This window comes from Python bivittatus, unplaced genomic scaffold, assembly GCF_059951505.1.
Source record: "Python bivittatus isolate LINGU-HERP-01145 unplaced genomic scaffold, Pbiv_v1 ctg000330_np1212, whole genome shotgun sequence".
Taxonomy (NCBI): domain Eukaryota; kingdom Metazoa; phylum Chordata; class Lepidosauria; order Squamata; family Pythonidae; genus Python; species Python bivittatus.
In genome coordinates this window covers 12,748,334-12,765,124 of record NW_028277058.1, presented here as the reverse complement: position 1 = coordinate 12,765,124, position 16,791 = coordinate 12,748,334, and the positions used below count along the sequence as shown (strand labels likewise).

The 16,791-nt window shown below is 41.7% G+C and overlaps 1 protein-coding gene and 1 long non-coding RNA gene across 4 annotated transcripts in view; one reads left to right on the top strand and one right to left on the bottom strand.

Moving 5' to 3' along the window:
- Positions 1 to 4,318, bottom strand: part of SAMTOR (S-adenosylmethionine sensor upstream of mTORC1) — a 16,348-nt gene extending 12,030 nt beyond the window's left edge. The window contains exon 1 of one of the 2 annotated variants that reach the window (XM_007430297.4): positions 4,186 to 4,318. In XM_007430297.4, coding sequence (XP_007430359.1) covers positions 4,186 to 4,318 — 133 coding nt within the window. Of the gene's footprint in view, positions 1 to 4,177 lie in introns of both variants that reach the window. The other variant, XM_025167977.2, reaches the window with a different exon arrangement.
- Positions 4,026 to 16,791, top strand: part of LOC112540885 (uncharacterized) — a 26,276-nt gene continuing 13,510 nt past the window's right edge. Inside the window, exons 1-3 of one of the 2 annotated variants that reach the window (XR_003084927.2) lie at positions 4,026 to 4,192; positions 9,950 to 10,045; positions 12,913 to 13,035. This is a non-coding gene — a long non-coding RNA (uncharacterized LOC112540885). Of the gene's footprint in view, positions 4,193 to 4,274; positions 4,407 to 9,949; positions 10,046 to 12,912; positions 13,036 to 16,791 lie in introns of those variants that run through there. The other variant, XR_015796380.1, reaches the window with a different exon arrangement.

The window sequence follows — 16,791 nt, the reverse complement described above, 5'->3', positions numbered from 1 at the left end:
CAAGCAATACCAGACAAGAAAATCTTACAAAAACACTGCTACAGTGTCCCTGTAATAATGACAACTTCAGAAAATACCTGTTGCATGTGCTTGTTAGGATTCAAGACTGCCATTATTTATTTTTACTACTTCTTTTCAAAGGCAATAAATGTACTGCATTCCTTTGCCATCTTCATAGTTACATTATTTGGAAAAAGTTACTTCAGTTGATTAACTTAATGACCTAATACACCCAATGGAAGACTCATATGTTTGCAGTTAAGCAGCTATACTCACCTCCTCTTGCTTAAAAAGATCAGATCACCAATGAGTTACGGAACTATATAATAAACAGAAATTTTCCATTCTCAGCTCTGCCTCAGGCTTGCAAAGCTAAAAGTATTGTCAAAACACAAGATGAGAACTTCTCTTTTTGGTTTAAGTTTTTCCACATTAGCATAGGGCTATCAGATCTGGGCTGCAAAAATTCCAGACGACTGCTAGATGACAACAAATAGATACAGAAAACAAACTGTTTCTGCAGCCCTGCATTAGAATCTCAGGATCAGTAATAAATATCAGAGAAGCTTATAGAAGACAATGACTGGGTTGATTTTAAGTACCTACTACTTATAGCAAATATCTGTGAGAAAAAAAATTCTATGAAATCATATAATCACTTATTTCAGCTTCCAAAGATATGGCACTAAAATAAGCCTATCCTGAATTTACATAGTTGCAGAAATTAGTGGATAGAAATGGCAAGGAGCTTTTACCATGAACACCAGTTGCTGGGAAACCCTATCAGAGTCCATAGAAGAATCTTGCAATGTATATGGGGCACTAATTACTTCTAAGGAAATGTTTTATAGTTTCTTTAAGTAGTAGTTATTGCTAATTTAGACTGTATTATATTTATCAGTATACATGATAATTTATAGCAATGTTTGTCAAACTTTCTGAAAATGTTCAGAAAGCATGGGGAACATCCAATTAAACAAACACCCTCTCTCTATGTTTTCATCTTTAAGAGCAGAGGAGTTCATGTTTTTCAATGAGTAAAATAATAATTGTGTATGCAAATTTTGCACCAAAACATATAATACAAAATTAAATATATAATTACCATTTAAGGCAGATGCTGAGGTGGCAACCAGCCTCTGTTCTGGCAAGCTAACCATTAATGTATATAGGTAGGAGGGGCTGAGGTGCCAAGCAGGCTGTCAGAAATCTCAAGTGTACCAGCACTCAGCTGGCCAGAGTCTGCTCACCACTTCAGACCTGCCTCTCTGCATGTAGCAGAAGTCAAGTGACCAGAACCCACTCACTGCCTAAGCCCTGCCTCCCCACATACACTGACAGTCAGCTTGTCATTGACTATCAGTGAAGAAAGGGAGATAGTTTGGGGCAGTGGGAGGATTCTGGCCAGTGGACACAAGAAGGCTATAGCACTCCATTTGGTGGACTTCCACGGAGAAAAAGACATACAGAAAGGAAAAAGTAATAGGTGATATTTATACCACCCAAAGATTTATTTAGTTGTGGAACAACTCTGATTATATTTTAGAGCCTTCATTTAATCCATAAATAGAAATAAGTTCTGAATATTTTAGTTCAACAAGTCATCAAAAGCCATCTTTAAAATTTAGATTTCTGCCCCTAACATGGGAAAAAAAGAAACAGCATCTTATTTCAATATGAAATTTCAGAACTAGGGCTCCTATTAGGGTTAATACTTGCCCTATATAATAAGGGTAACAGTAGCAGAATTGTTAAAATGCTCTGAAGCCGTCATATAATAATTTCCCCTTATAGGTCTGCTTTGTTAACAAAGCTATTGCATGTGTTTTTAATATTTACTCATTTGTTAGCAAAGTAAAAAACTATATTACATGTTAAATTACATGCAAACACTAATCAAGAGTTTATATACATGTATCTCCTCTACAGGTATTAGTGATTACATATAATTTAAGTTTAAACATGTATTATATGTAGCTATAAATGTATCAAGGATATAATTTTAAACTCACTCTGGATTATGCCTACTGAATTAAATGAGACTTATTTTTGAGTAACCATGTAAAAGACCGTACATTAGTAATGAATCTAGAAGATTTACAACTACTGTTATAAACTATTCACAAGTACAAATCCTGCCCACCCCATCCTGCTTGTTATCTTTTCTCTTTCAAAACATATCACGAAGAAGCAAATAGAATATAAGACAATGACAGAAGGCCAATATATTTTAAATTGTGGGACTATTTTTCAGATACAACTGAACAAACCTCATCTAGGAAATCAGTTAAAATAAACATGTTACCTAATAATTAGTTTATCAGGTAGCATAAAAGATTATCTAGCTGACCTTCATCCCGACAGAGTCCTATCACTACAAATACACTGTTTATGAATAAGTTGTTGCTAGAGGTTTCATAAAAAATTGAGTGACATTTATTTGATGTATATCATGTATATGCTGCCAATCCCAGTAACTCTTAAGCATTTACAATTAAAACTATTCAATTAATTAAAACAGTGTAAACCATCAATATAAAAATTCCTCAAAACCTGACTAAAGTATCAGTTTTAAGTTGGCTCCTAAACTTTAAAAAGGCCAGCCTCAACTTCAATGACAAATTAATCCATAATATAGACCCTGTCATGGAAAAGTTAGAATCTGTGGTAGGAACCAAAGGCTGTTCCTTAAATTGGGTCCAGAAAGCAACTGCTAACCAGTGCAATTGTTGAAATTCCACTCCCCACTCATCCCATCACATTCTGAGGCAGTGACAGTTTGCAGAATGTTTTCAAGGGCTGTCTCATGAACAGTGCATTGCAAATGCAGTAGTTTAACCTTGAGGTTACCAATACTCTTTTTTCCAAAAATCGAATACATCTACCAAAGTAGATATGCCCCCCTCCTTGCCATTCATTAATGCCTTTTAACATTAATGCTGAGAAGAATGACTTCCAGTATGGGAACAAAACAATAAGGATCTGGAATCAACAGAGTTGGTCTTATACTGTATACACTAGTCCTTTTTTCTCTTTTGCCCTCATACATTTCTAGCTAATTTTTGAAGCTTCAAAGCTGAAGAGATGGCTGGCCATTTTACTGCCATGGTGAACAGTCTTGTGAAAGACTGCTTCAGAAACTAAGAGAAACTTCCTCATTTTCATATTTGTTCAAGGGAAGAATAGACATTACACTATTCTTTTGTTCTGCTTTCAAGACTATCTTCCTAATTTGTCAGTTAAATCACTAAGATTTTTTTCAAGTGGCCAGGCTGAAATACCCTCAAATAGAGAATAAAACTGAACTACACAAAAGGGTTTGTTCCACAACTCCACAAAATTCTGGGATAAATGTCTATCTTTAAAACAAATATTGGTCAAACTTTTATGGGATAAGTGTTACACTCTCAGTTCTACTGACAGCTAGGATTAATCAAACAGGATTGCCAGAATGAAATCTGAACTCCTGTATTCAAGCCCAATAACTTTACATACATGTATATTTGTCCGTGCTCTTGAATCAAGTTTTTATACTCCCTGCAGTTCCCTTTCCAGATCTTTGACTCATTACCTCTTCTCAGAAGGAGTACCAGCACTCTGATTTTGCAACCTATAAAAGAAACTCCTACTAAAATTAGCCAGATAGTTCTTTTTGAAAGATTCACCAACTGTTAATGCCACTCTTAAGAGAGAGAGAGAGAGAGAAAGACAGAGAGAAAGAAATGCGTGCTTTAGAATAAGGCACTTTACAGGGAGGAGAATCAGTGGTTTTGACATGGCCTCGAAATGTGAAGCCCAGCCTCCTTGACAAATTCTGACCGACCCAAATCCAGTGATCGATCTTCCGGAAATTCTCAACTATAACGTCCTCCCCACCTCCAACACAAACGGAGTTTTCTGTTTTTCCTCTACCGCTTCTCACTTTTACACGAGAGGAGGGCGCGGGCCCTTTCCGCTCGCACAGGCTGAGGGCCCCACAGCCCTCCTCCTTTCCCTGGCCTCCAGTCCCAGGACTGAGAGAAGAAAGGGGGCGGTGCCCAGGCCCAAATCCCTTCCAAAGCGTCGGGGAAAAAAGAGACGGGAAGGCGAGCTAGGGCCTGCTGCTTTTCCGTTCCTCCTCGTCCCGCGGTGAAGACCCCCTTCCCTGCGGGGAGAAAGGAGCGAAGAAGACCCGAACCTTATTACCTTCCCGGTATTTCTTGCGCAGGCGCCGGTGGACGCTCTTTACCACCCCGGAGAGCTTCTCCTGCTGCAGTTTCCGCTCTTGTTCTCGGGGCTGAGGCAGAGGCAGGGTAGGGGTCCCGGGCTCAACCTCCATGGTGGTAGCACGAGCGCTCCGCGACCTCCCTCCTTCCGTTTCCCCAGAAGGGGGCGGCGGCCGCGGTCTCTATGGCACGGCGGACAGGGTAGGTTTGCGAATGGGAAGGGTCATGTGACCACTGCATCCCCGGAGCCTGTTGGGAAATGTAGTCTTCACGCCCGAAGGCCTCTTGCTGCTGCTGTTCTTTTGAGTCTAAGTCTCAGAGCGGACCAGCTGTACCCAATGGGAAGAGTCAGAAAGGGTTCATAGCACCTTTTAAGATTAACATCTTTCACTGTAAGGCATAAGCTTCGTGAGCTGCAGCTCACTTCATCAGATTATGGAAGCATGTGCCTTATAATTACAGTGACCTTACGTCCTTTATTTCGGAAAGCTGTCCTTTGGATTTAATTATTTATTTTCATGGTTTTGCTCTTGAACTTTCCTTTGTAAAGCAGAGTTATAAACATAAACTTCTTTGTACTGTCGAAGGCTTTCACGGCTGGCATACGATGGCTGGTGTGGGTCTTCCGGGCTGTGTGGCCGTGTTCTTGAAGTTTTGTTTCCTAACGTTTCGCCAGCACCCACAGAAGGGTCACATCACCCTGGGCACAGAGAGAACTGCTCCTGTCTGTGCTCCTGCACTCTGAAGATGCTGGTCACAGGTGCTGGCGAAACATTAGGAAACAAAACTTCAAGAACACGGCCACACAGCCCGGAAGACCCACACCAGCCATAAACGTCTTTGTTTTTACCCTTATGGGTCTCTTTCAGATTTGCCCCTTTTTCAGGTTTGTTCTTTACTTTTTCCAAGAAAATATGGTCACTGTACTTAAAATAGAAGCCACTCACAAAAGCTTAGGCCTTTTAATACAATTTGCAGATCTTAAAAGGTGCTGTTAGACTGATTTTTGGCTACCCTAGACTAATACGGCTCTAATGGGAAGACGTTTATGAAGAAGGAAGCTTTAATATCAGGTGTTTATTTGAATCGAAGAAGCCCATTCATGTGATGATAGAAAGACTACCTGAAAATGATCTTCCTTCTTTGCTCCTTCAGTAGAAGTTATTCAATAAAGTGGAAGGGTTTCTCCAGACTGGAAGGATTCACATATGTGACCCTTTTATTTCTGAAAATGGACAGGAAGCCTGCAAATTATAGATGGCTTCTAAAGCCCCTTTCCTTGAGACTTTTTTTTTTTGCACATTCTGGGTATTACAGATACTAAGAGTAGGTCCACATGCTTGCCTACAAATGCAAGCCATACCTGTTTGCTCCCTCCCCGTTTTCCTCTGCCAGTGCAATACAGAAAGTTGATTACAGAAAGAGCAATCAGTTACCGCCAACTTACCTGAGCTCTGCTTCTTAAGCTGGAGGTGGGATAGTACGGATCAGATTTGCTTTCCTAGCAGGCAAGCAGCAGCCACTGCAGAACACGCTGAGCATCAACTACTTTTAAGTAGTTCTGCAAACCCAGTACATTGGGTTAGCTCATACTTCAGTGTATCACACAAATACAGGATATTTAAATTAACAGAGTAACTCATGGCTAAGTTAGGCATGTGCATATCTTGCATTCCTAATCAATTCAGCACAAAGCATTGGTGGCCAAAGTGAGGATATTATTCTCCCTAGGAGTAAGAAAGAAATTGGAATTCTGTCCAGCAAGCCAAATATTTTCTGTTATGTTTCTATAATGTTGACTTTTCTCCATGACAACAGTTACACAAAGAATTGCTTTTTTTCTTGTTAGCATAAACCACTATGAAAACAAAAAAGAATAGGTAAAAAGAAGTATGTTCATACATACTATTGCTGCTATCTCGATTGTCTGGCCTTGTCATTCTGTTGAACTGGTAAAGCACAGCATACCTTCTTTCTAGCCAATTAATGCTAAGTACACTTAGTTATGCAACAACCCTCTTAAGTATGACCACTGAGCCAAAATGACCTATTTATCCATTTGGTGGGCTGGTCCTGAAAGCAACTATTTAGATGATATACTAGTCTTTTAAGTGGGTGGGAAAAGCTGATAACTGATATGCAAATACTCTACTTAAAAAAAAAAACCTTCTACAAGTAATTTTATTGCTACATTTAACCTTTTCTGTTTCATACCTTTATTACCCTTAATCTGTGTTACTTTTACTTATATCTGAAAGACAAGACTTAGATTGACTCATTTTCAAGAGGAGATAAATTATCTCTACCCAGTGGCAAATTTGATTTGTTGAGAAGGTGTCATGAGGGCTATCACAACACAGTTGTCAGGGTGAATGTGGCCAGTCACATACTTCTTTTTAATTCAGTATCATTTCAAGTTCTTTCTTGTCTCACTCATACATACTCACTCAAACAAGGAAGTGTGGTCAGGTAGTCACTATAAAGGAAGTGGTGGTCTAGGAAACCATAGCTGGCCCTGGTTTGAGGGACCATCAGTCACTGCATTCTAGACTATGCTCTTGTTTATTTGTTTATTTTCAAACTTAGAAGTCTGGCCAACTCTGTAATGATTCTAGGCAGCATACAATATTAAGTTTGGCAGGAGTATTAGGTATGTTCTCCACCTTGAGTTGACTATATACTGTATATATACAGTATGTGTGTGTGTGTGTGTGTGTGTGTGTTATGTATGTATGTATGTATGTATGTGTGTGTATATATATATATATATATATATATATATATATATATAGAATAAAAATATAATAATCTATGGCTAAGCATAATAAGTAGCAGCATATAAGACTCCACATGCCATGCAAATATAACCCAGAAAAATCAAACAGCAAATCAAGTATAACTCCTGTTAACTGCATAGACATATGCTTGTCACTTCAACTTTTCTCCTGTAACAAGTCATAGTTCTTCCAAGGATAGCCCTATAATTTGTTTATTCTATCTACCATATTTCTTGTCTTCCTCTTTCTTCCCCATACTTTCCTAAGCATACTTTTTTTTTCTAATCAATCTCTGCTTGTGTAATATGCCTAAAATATGTGAGTTTCTGCTTGCAGATCGTTGCCTTAAGGAAGCAGGCAGCCATGATATGATCTAGTAGTGATTGACTGGTACTTCATAAAGTCCATGTTATTCTTACAATTCTATAATTTGAAAGTATCATTTTTTTCTCTCAATGTTCAGTTTTCACAGCTGTACATTATCAGTGGAATAAACATTACTTCAACTGTTCTGATTTTTAGTGCCATGGGAGTATCCTTCATAATTTTGTCTCAGTTTGCCAGTGCTTTCCTGCTTAGCTTTACTTCCCCATTGCCAACTTTTACCTATACATGATACATAATAATTTATTATGAATTTATTTTTGCAAGCCTAAGAAAATAAACAATTTATCTTCATCTTCAGTTCTTTGCCATCAACTGTGAGTTCATTAAACATGCTGGTTAACATTATCTTTGTCTTTTTAATATTTAACATTAACTCATTAACTATTTATTTATTTATTTATTTATATTTATATAGCCACCCATCTCACACAAAGAGATTACTTTCATAATGAGCTCTTCAGTGTCTTTTTTACTTTTAACCAACGAAGTGATATCATATCTCAAATCACAAGTGTTTCAGCCTCCTATTTTGATTCCAGCTGTCATCCCTTCAAATCCTGCTATGCTTATATTTCTTGTATACATTTCAGATGTGCAGATGTGTATACTTGCCTCACTCTTCACCCTATTCTGAATCATTCTGTTTTTCCAGATTTAAGTTTTTACAGCAGTTGCTTATTCACTGTAAAGATTCCTTAGAAGAATAATCAGATAGTCTGGTACATCTGTTTAATACTGTATGTTCCATGTTATAGCAAAGATCATGCTGTGATCATTAAAACAAGTTTTTTTTTTCATACATTCTTTTTCTCTCTTTCCATTATTCATCTCAGGTTAGCAATCTGTTTTCTGTTTGTTTGGCATTTCTTTCTCCATCTATGGCTTGAATATTTTTATGATCTTGAACCAAAACTTTGCTTGTGTGAGGAATTAGCACAGTGGTCTGGTAACTTGCATGTTTTCTTGCATTTCCTTCTTTGGTATAGGTATATATTTTGATCTTTTCCAATTTTAGGCCACACAGTCTTGTTCCATATTTGTAGACAATATTGCTGATAGCACTTTAACCGCCTCTTTTCCAGCAACTTTAGACAGTTTGAGGAGTATTTCATCAGCACCTGGTGTTTTTGCTCTTCTGTTTGACATCAGATCCATTGCCTTTCATACAATACAGTTTGAACTTGGTTCCTGAACATATTTTTTCTCTGCGGTTGTTTCTGTCAAGCCATAATCTTGTTTGTAAAGAGTTTCAGTAAGTCTTTCTGTCTTCCTTTAACCTCATTTGCTTTTATTAGATCTTACTCTTGACTATTGCTTCCTTAACTGTGGATTTTCTTCTGATTTCTCTGATCTCCTTAAAAAAGAAATCTCTTTTTTCTTTTCTATTTTTTTACCAGCAATTTACATTTTTGACCAAAACTCCCTTATCTTTCCTTGCTTGATATTGAAAGTCTATCTTCAGTTATGATATATCATTCTTGTTCCCTAAGGCTTTTGTCCTCAATCTGTTTCTAACTATCATGTAGCTTGTTCTAAAAGCCATTTGGACATTTTCCTCTTTGAAATTTTGGGGAAAAAAGTCTCCTTGGTTTTTGCACCGTCTTTATGTCTTCCTGTAGTTCCCTAGATTCTCTTTCATATAAATTAAATGAACTGAAGCTGTTCTTTACACTTATTTTTCAACTACATGTCCTCCAAATCAAAATTTTCTTTCATTTTGTAAGTTTGAAACTAGTAATTTATGGGTTTTTTGCACAGTCTGCAGCTAGAAGTGTCCTGACTAATTAGATCACTCTTCTCCATCCTCTATTTCTTGTGATCTGGTCAGTTATCTTTATTCTTTTATTGTGCATCTGTTGCTGCTTGTGTGTTATATCTGTATCTGTATCTGTATTGCTTGAAGCAGGTTATGCCAATAACCCATTTCCTGCTTTACTGTGTTTACTATGTTGAAATTATATTTTCAGTTCTTCAACCTTTGTATTCCAATCACTCATTAGTGGTTTTAGTAGTCGTAGGAGTGTTTAGCAACTCTTTCAGTTTGCTATAAACTTTCGGCATATCTTCCACTATTGCATCTATAGTACAGGTATGCATTTGTTTAATATTTGTGTTCACTGGATAATCACTACTTTTGATATTATCCTGTAATTTATTGAGATAGGCAACCATATACTTAGCAGGGCCCTTTTTGAGTATCATTGCCTAGATGAGTTGTTGTAATGGGCGGAAGGAAAAACCTTGAGGAACAGGAGGAAGAGCCACTACCAAGACAGTGAGCAGATTAAAAAATCTGAGTCTGGTGCAAAAGCGTAATCTGACTAAGGATCTCAGACAAGACCCTCACTAGTTCTCATGAAGTTAAATGGAGGGGGGAAGCGCATTCAGACTTGTAAGATTCTGTACTGCAACCTAATAATACAAATAGTATTAGCGTTCATGATCTTGGTTTCTTAGTCTGGCCTACCCTGAAGGGATGACATTTGTCTTCCTTCATCCCTGCAGAATCCCATGTGCTCTCACCAAAATTGTGGATTATTGATCACTTCGTCCCTTTGCTTTTTGTCCTTACTTTGACAGGTGACCCCGCCAGGTCCTCCGATCACCTCAAAGTGGTAATCCTTTGGGAGAAATGTCATGTGAAGATGCCCAGAAAAAAAATAGGCCTGAAAAATTGTGAGTTCAGAGTTTGCTGAAGACATAGTAGAAGATGTATTGTCGAAGGCTTTCACGGCTGGCATACGATGGCTGGTGTGGGTCTTCCGGGCTGTGTGGCCGTGTTCTTGAAGTTCTGTTTCCTAACGTTTCGCCAGCACCTGTGACCGGCATCTTCAGAGCGCAGGAGCACAGGCAGGAGCAGTTCTCTCTGTGCCCAGGGTGATGTGACCCTTTTGTGGGTATTTATAGAGATCTGGGGGGGGGAAGGGGGGATTGGGGGTGTATGGGGGGTTGGGTTACTGAGTGGCTGCTTGTTTTGGTGTCAGCATCTGTGTGTATCTTCCTGGGGATTAGGCAGGGTTTTTTCTTCTATTGAATTGTTAACGAGGGGCTGCTGGGGGTGATTAGCAAGTTCATTGTGTGAACTATATGGACTCCCCAAAATCCACAAAGACTCGATCCCACTCAGACCCATCGTAAGCGCCATTGGCTTCCCGACATATGAATTATCCAAACATCTGGCCACCCTTCTACAGACCCACGTTGGACAGACTCCAGCCCACATCAGAGACTCAGGACATTTCATCGACAAAATCAGCACCCTGAAACTCAACCCCACGGACAAACTGGTCAGCTTTGACGTGGTCTCCCTGTTCACCAAGGTACCAGTGAGGGACACCCTGGCACTCATCAAACAGATCTTCCCAGAAGACATCACAGCCTTATTTCAGCACTGCCTAACAACCAGTTACTTCCTATGGGATAATGAGTACTACGAACAGATGGACGGTGTCAACATGGGAAGCCCCCTGAGCCCAGACGTAGCAAATTTCTACATGGAACATTTTGAAAAACGGGCTTTAGAAACCGCACCCGTTACCCCAACAGTCTGGTTCCAATTTGTGGATGACACCTTTGCAATTTGAAGTCAGGATGAAGAAGACCTAGAGAAGTTCCTGAACCACCTAAACAGTGTCCACCCCAATATACAATTCACCATGGAAAAAGAAGTGGACGGCCAACTTCCATTTCTAGACATGTTGGTCATATGCAAACCAGACCTCAAATTAGGACACAAAGTCTACAGAAAACCCACCCACACAGACCGGTACCTACACAAAAACTCCAACCACCACCCACGTCAGAAAAGAGGCATTATCAAAACCCTCATGGATCGTGCCAATCGGATCTGCGAAACCCAATTCCTAAACTCTGAGCTTAACCACCTTAATTGGGTCCTACAGCGAATGGCTACTCCAAGAATGAAATAAAAAGAGCCATCAAACCAAGAAAGCAACATGCAACTGAAGAAGAAAAACAGCCACCCACCAACAAAGTATTTCTGCCCTATATCAAAGGGGTCACAGACCGCATGGGAAAACTGATGGAAAAACACAATTTCCAAACAATCTTCAGACCCACCAGAAAAGTACAAGAAGTGCTAAAATCAGCAAAAGACAAAAGGGATCCCCTCACTGCCGCAGGAGTATACCGCATACCATGCAGTTGCGGGCAAGTATACATCAGGAACACAAAACCCAGCATCCATACCAGGATAAAAGAACACGAAAGGCACTGCAGACTACAGCAACCAGAAAAATCGGCAGTAGCTGAACATGCTCTCAAGCACACTGGACACAAAATCCTATTTGAAAACACAGAGATACTGGACAACACCAACAGCCACTATACCAGGCTATACCGGGAAGCCATTGAGATTCACAAACACCAGCACAGTTTCAATAAAAAAGAGGAGAGTCTAAAAATCAACAAAACCTGGCTACCAATCCTGAAAAATACAGCCTGCACAAGGTCAACGAACTCAGCTCAACCACCAGGACATGTGAACAGTTCACACAATGAACTTGCTAATCACCCCCAGCAGCCCCTCGTTAACAATTCAATAGAAGAAAAAACCCTGCCTAACCCCCAGGAAGATACACACCGATTCTGACACCAAAACAAGCAGCCACTCAGTAACCCAACCCCCCCACACACCCCCAATCCCCCCTTCCCCCCCCCTCAGATCTCTATAAATACCCACAAAAGGGTCACATCACCCTGGGCACAGAGAGAACTGCTCCTGTCTGTGCTCCTGCGCTCTGAAGATGCCGGTCACAGGTGCTGCCAAAACGTTAGGAAACAGAACTTCAAGAACACGGCCACACAGCCCGGAAGACCCACACCAGCCAACATAGTAGAAGACTTCATTGATATAATTCCTGCTTGATAGCTTGATAGCTGAACAGCTGCCACATGTAATAATCCTTGCTGGTTAAATCTGCCAATACAGGACAGCTGTTCAGATATAAGGGATTCTGCAATATCTCCAAGAGATGAAGGTAATCCCTAAAGATTCAAAGGAGGCAAATGTGAAGTCTGTCCTTGTAAGAAATGTTAAGCCAGCCAAGATGTCAGTGAGATTCAAAAGTCACTATTTTACTTCTTTCACACATTGTATGACTCCTTAATCTGAGTTTTTGGCTTAGGTCACAACTTTAAGTTGACAGAAACTAGAATTTGCAAACAAGGCTTTTCATAGGTTTAAATTCCAATTTCCATAACTCCAAGTGGTGACCACTCCAGATTCAGCAAACACAATGAGCCCCTGGCTCTGCCTGAAGTGAGTGAGTAATAAAAATGATGGTACACTTGGACTTGTTAACCAGGCCCTCAGGGTTAGCATGTTGTACAAACATATGCACGCTAAACTTTTCCTCAATCCCTAAGAGTGGCAAGGGAGAAATAATACATGAAGGGGTGGTTGCCATGACTGGGTAAATAGGCTTCTTGGATTATGGGGAATTGGGTTTTAACATTTTGCAAGTCCAGGATAATGAAACTAAGGCACTGGCAACAATAATTCATGCCTTCATCCCTGCCAGGTTGAACTACTACAAACCACTACACCTGAGATGCCTTTGAAGACTTTCCAGAAACTACAGCTGAGGCAGAATGTGGCAATCCTTAGTCATGACCTGACTGTTTGGAATAGCCTTCCCTCAGAGGTTTGATCTCCCTTACCCTGTCTTTTTCAGTAATGCAGTAAAACAGTTTTATTACTGAAAGCCTTTGGAGAATAAGAAGTGGTCACCATTGATGGATAAGTGCTGGAAGCTAGTTATTTTCTGTTGCATCCTTCTCTTTTTATTTTATTGGTTTTGGAAGGAATGGGGTTTTAATTGTTTAATCATTATGTGGTTTTGCTTGTTTTATTTGTTTTTAATTACCTGGTGTCTTATGGAATAGACTGGTATATAAATAACTGTAAATAAAAAAATGCCCAGATGGAGCTGGTCTAGCTGGCTTTTCTGTTGTGATGCTGCTCAAATCTGTGTTTCTTTTGCATGAATTCCTGATTTTGTCAGCATTTACTGTGTTTAATTTTGCTTACTGTTCAGTTTAAGTACAATATGCTGAGAGAGGTCACTGATGTTAAGAAGTGATAGAATGGTGGGATGTGTTTTTGAAGGCCAACATGATAAGGTTGACACTTTTGCATTTACAGGTAGTCCTCGACTTACAACCACAAGAGGGACTGGAAAATTCATCGTTAAGTGAGGCCTCATGTGACCACACCTAGTTTTATGACATTTTTAGCAGCGGTCATTAAATGAATTGCTGCGATTGTTAAGTGAACCATGTGGTTCCCCACTGATTTTGCTAGTTGGAAGCTGGCTGGGAAAGTCACAAATGGTGATCCCATGACCCTGGGATGCTGCAACAGTCGTAAAGACGTGATGGTTGCCAAGCACCTGAATTTTGATCACGTGACCATGGGGACACTGTGACGGTTGCAAATACAAGGACCAGTTGTAAGTCACTTTTTTCAGTGAAGTCGTAACTTTGAATGGTCACTAAATGAATGGTTATAAATTGATGCCTACCTGTAAAACATTTACCTGAAACTAAGGGCAAATTTCAACGAACAGTGCAAGAAGCAGCATGTAAACAAACTATTTTCTGGGTATTTGTATCTGGCCCATACAGCTTATAATTCTTGCTGGGCTGTTTGATGGCCTGGAATGGGATCACGTGTGGTGCCTGGGGCTCTTTCCCTTACTTGGATCATGGCTTGGAGAACTGGCCTGGCAGTGGTGGCTGGATTGTTGGACCACCAGGTGCTCGGATTGGCTGTTTCTCACGGGAATCGCTCCATACGTTTTGCAATGATTGGTGATGCAGCGGTGGGAAGGAGGACAGCACCGATGATGGAGGAAGTGCCTATTGGCCTGCAGAAGGGACTGTGCTGGGAAGCAGGGAAGATGAGGAGGACGGTGGTGCTGGAGTGTAGATGAGGGCTATCTTTTCTTTCTTCCCTTGTGGTTGCGAGGAGATGAGGGGTTTTGCTGTGGCAGAGGCAAGGCTGGACCAGGCTGGTTGTAGCTTCCAGGGCCCTGTGGCTGCAGTTCCTTCCCCCACATGATTGGGTAGCCATTTTGCCTTCCTTGTGATGGAGAGCCAGAAAGCATTGGTAACAGCCATCTGCGTGGTCTGTTTTAATCAGTAGTCATCATGACCCAAGAGGACTTGATTGAAAGGATTAAATTGGAATGGGACTAGTCATCAAGTTGGAAAGTTTTAGGTTGTGGTTTGTGATTCTGTCCACCTTCCCACTGGTGAGAGCCAGGGGAGGGGGTTTCTTTGAATCATCAGGAATGTGCAATCGGGGCTTAAGCAGTCTGGTGAGAGGGGACTAACTGACGGCATGGTACGGTTGGTAGATGGGGGATGAGGTGAGGTGATCCCTGATTAGTTGGAGGCACTGAGTGCTGAATACTACAGAAGTGCCTCAGGTATTAGGGAGCCCCTTACTGGTTTGATTGTAGACTGTGTGAGTGGGGTGGGGTGTGTGAACCTGAGCATGGACCTTTATGGACAGGGGAGTGGGGACGGCTCTGAAGGGATGAGGGCAGGTTGTTTCATCTCAGTAGTGAGGGTTAGGGGGAGTTATGATGGGAGATGCGGGGTGAGCTGCTCACAGGGAATGTGCCACAGGTACTGTATATTGTTTCTGTGGCATGTTCCAACACCTTGAACTTGCTCCCAGGCCCTGGGTGGTAGATTTTCAAGTCCCTGCTGTTGTTGGCTGCTGCTGCTGAATGCCAGGTCGGTCTGTAACAAGGCTACTCTTATTCATGACCTGGTTGTTAGTGAAAAGGCTGACCAGGCATGCATTACTGAGACCTGGCTGGGACAGGAGGGGGTGAGATGTTCCTCTCTCTGACATATGCCCAGCTGGGTTCTAGGTGTGGCACCAGCCAAGATCCCAGGGTAGGGGCAATGGGGTGGCAATGGTCATCCGAGATACTTGGGAAGCATCCAGGGGCACTGCTCCTTAGACTGTCGGGCGTGAGGCACTATTTATTAAGTTGGGCACTAAGAGGGATCAATTGGGACTGTTGCTATTGCTTCCCTGCTGTGTAGCAACCTCCCTGTCTGAGCTTCTTGACTCCATGGCCAGGTTGGCAGAGGAGTTACCCAGGCTCATGGTCTTGGGGGACTTCAACTTGTCTTTTCTGGGCATGGGGTGTGAGGTACTGTAGCACAGGAGTTCATGGCCACCATGACAGCCATGGGCCTGTCCCAAGTCATCCATAGCCTGATACATAATAGTGGTCATACGCCCGACCTGGTTTTTCTGTCAGAGCAGTGGCAGGGCGTTCTGAAATTGGGGGAGATATTGGTTTCTCCCCTGTCATGGTCAGACCACTTCCTGGTGAGCCTCCAATTCTCTGGCGCCACCCCACTTCACAGGAAGGCTGGGCCTATTAGATTGGCCCCCCCCAGGGGCCTAATGGACTTGATTGGTTTTTAGAGGGAGCTTGGGGTTGTTCCAGGAAATCTGCTACATGGTCCGACCGCAGCCTCGGTGGCTGCATGGAATGAGAGAGCAGCTGTGGTTTTGGACCAGATTGTGCCTGAGTGCCCACTCTGTCCACGGTTCCCTGTCTCTCCATGGCATACAGAAAAGCTGAAGGAACTAAAAGGGCTAAGAGATACCTAGAGCACCACTGGTGGAAGATGGGGAACAAAGATAATTGAACATGAGCTAGACCCACTATTTAGAGCCTACCTTGTGGTGGTAAGAGCAGCGAAATGTGATTATTTCTCTGCCCTCGTTGTATCTGCAGATAGTCACCTGGTGGCCCTATTTCAGGTGATCCAGTCCCTCCTTGGAGGGAGTAATATTGGGTTTCACCTACAGGGTTGATGTGAGGAATATGCTGCACATCTAGCACATAAAGTCACTCGCATCTGCTCTACATTGGACTCCAGCTTTAGGGCAGCACCAGTGGAGGCTGTGGGGGTTAAGTCTTGCATGATTATCTGGGGGGAGTTCGATCCCATTGCACCTGAGGAAGTGGACAGGGCTCTGGCAGCTGTTAGCTTGGCCACTTCTGTGTTAGATCTGTGTCCCTCCTGGCTGGTTAAGGCTGCCTAGGAGGGGAGGCATGATTGGTTTGGACAGTGGTTAATTCCTTGAGAGAGGCGGTGATTCGGTTGGCTCTTAAGGAGGAGGTGGCGTGCCCTCTCAATGGGCCATTGCTTCACTCAGTCAGTCTGGACAGTTTTTGTCCAGTCTCCAACCTCCCCTTTTTAGGGAAGGTTGTAGAGAAAGTGGTCACGTGGCAGCCACAGAGGACCCTGGATGAAGTGAATTATCTGGACCCTTTTCAGTCAGGATTCAGGCTGGGTTACAGGACTGAGACAACACTGATCATGCTCTTAGATGACCTTTGGCAGGAGCAGGATGGGGGCAG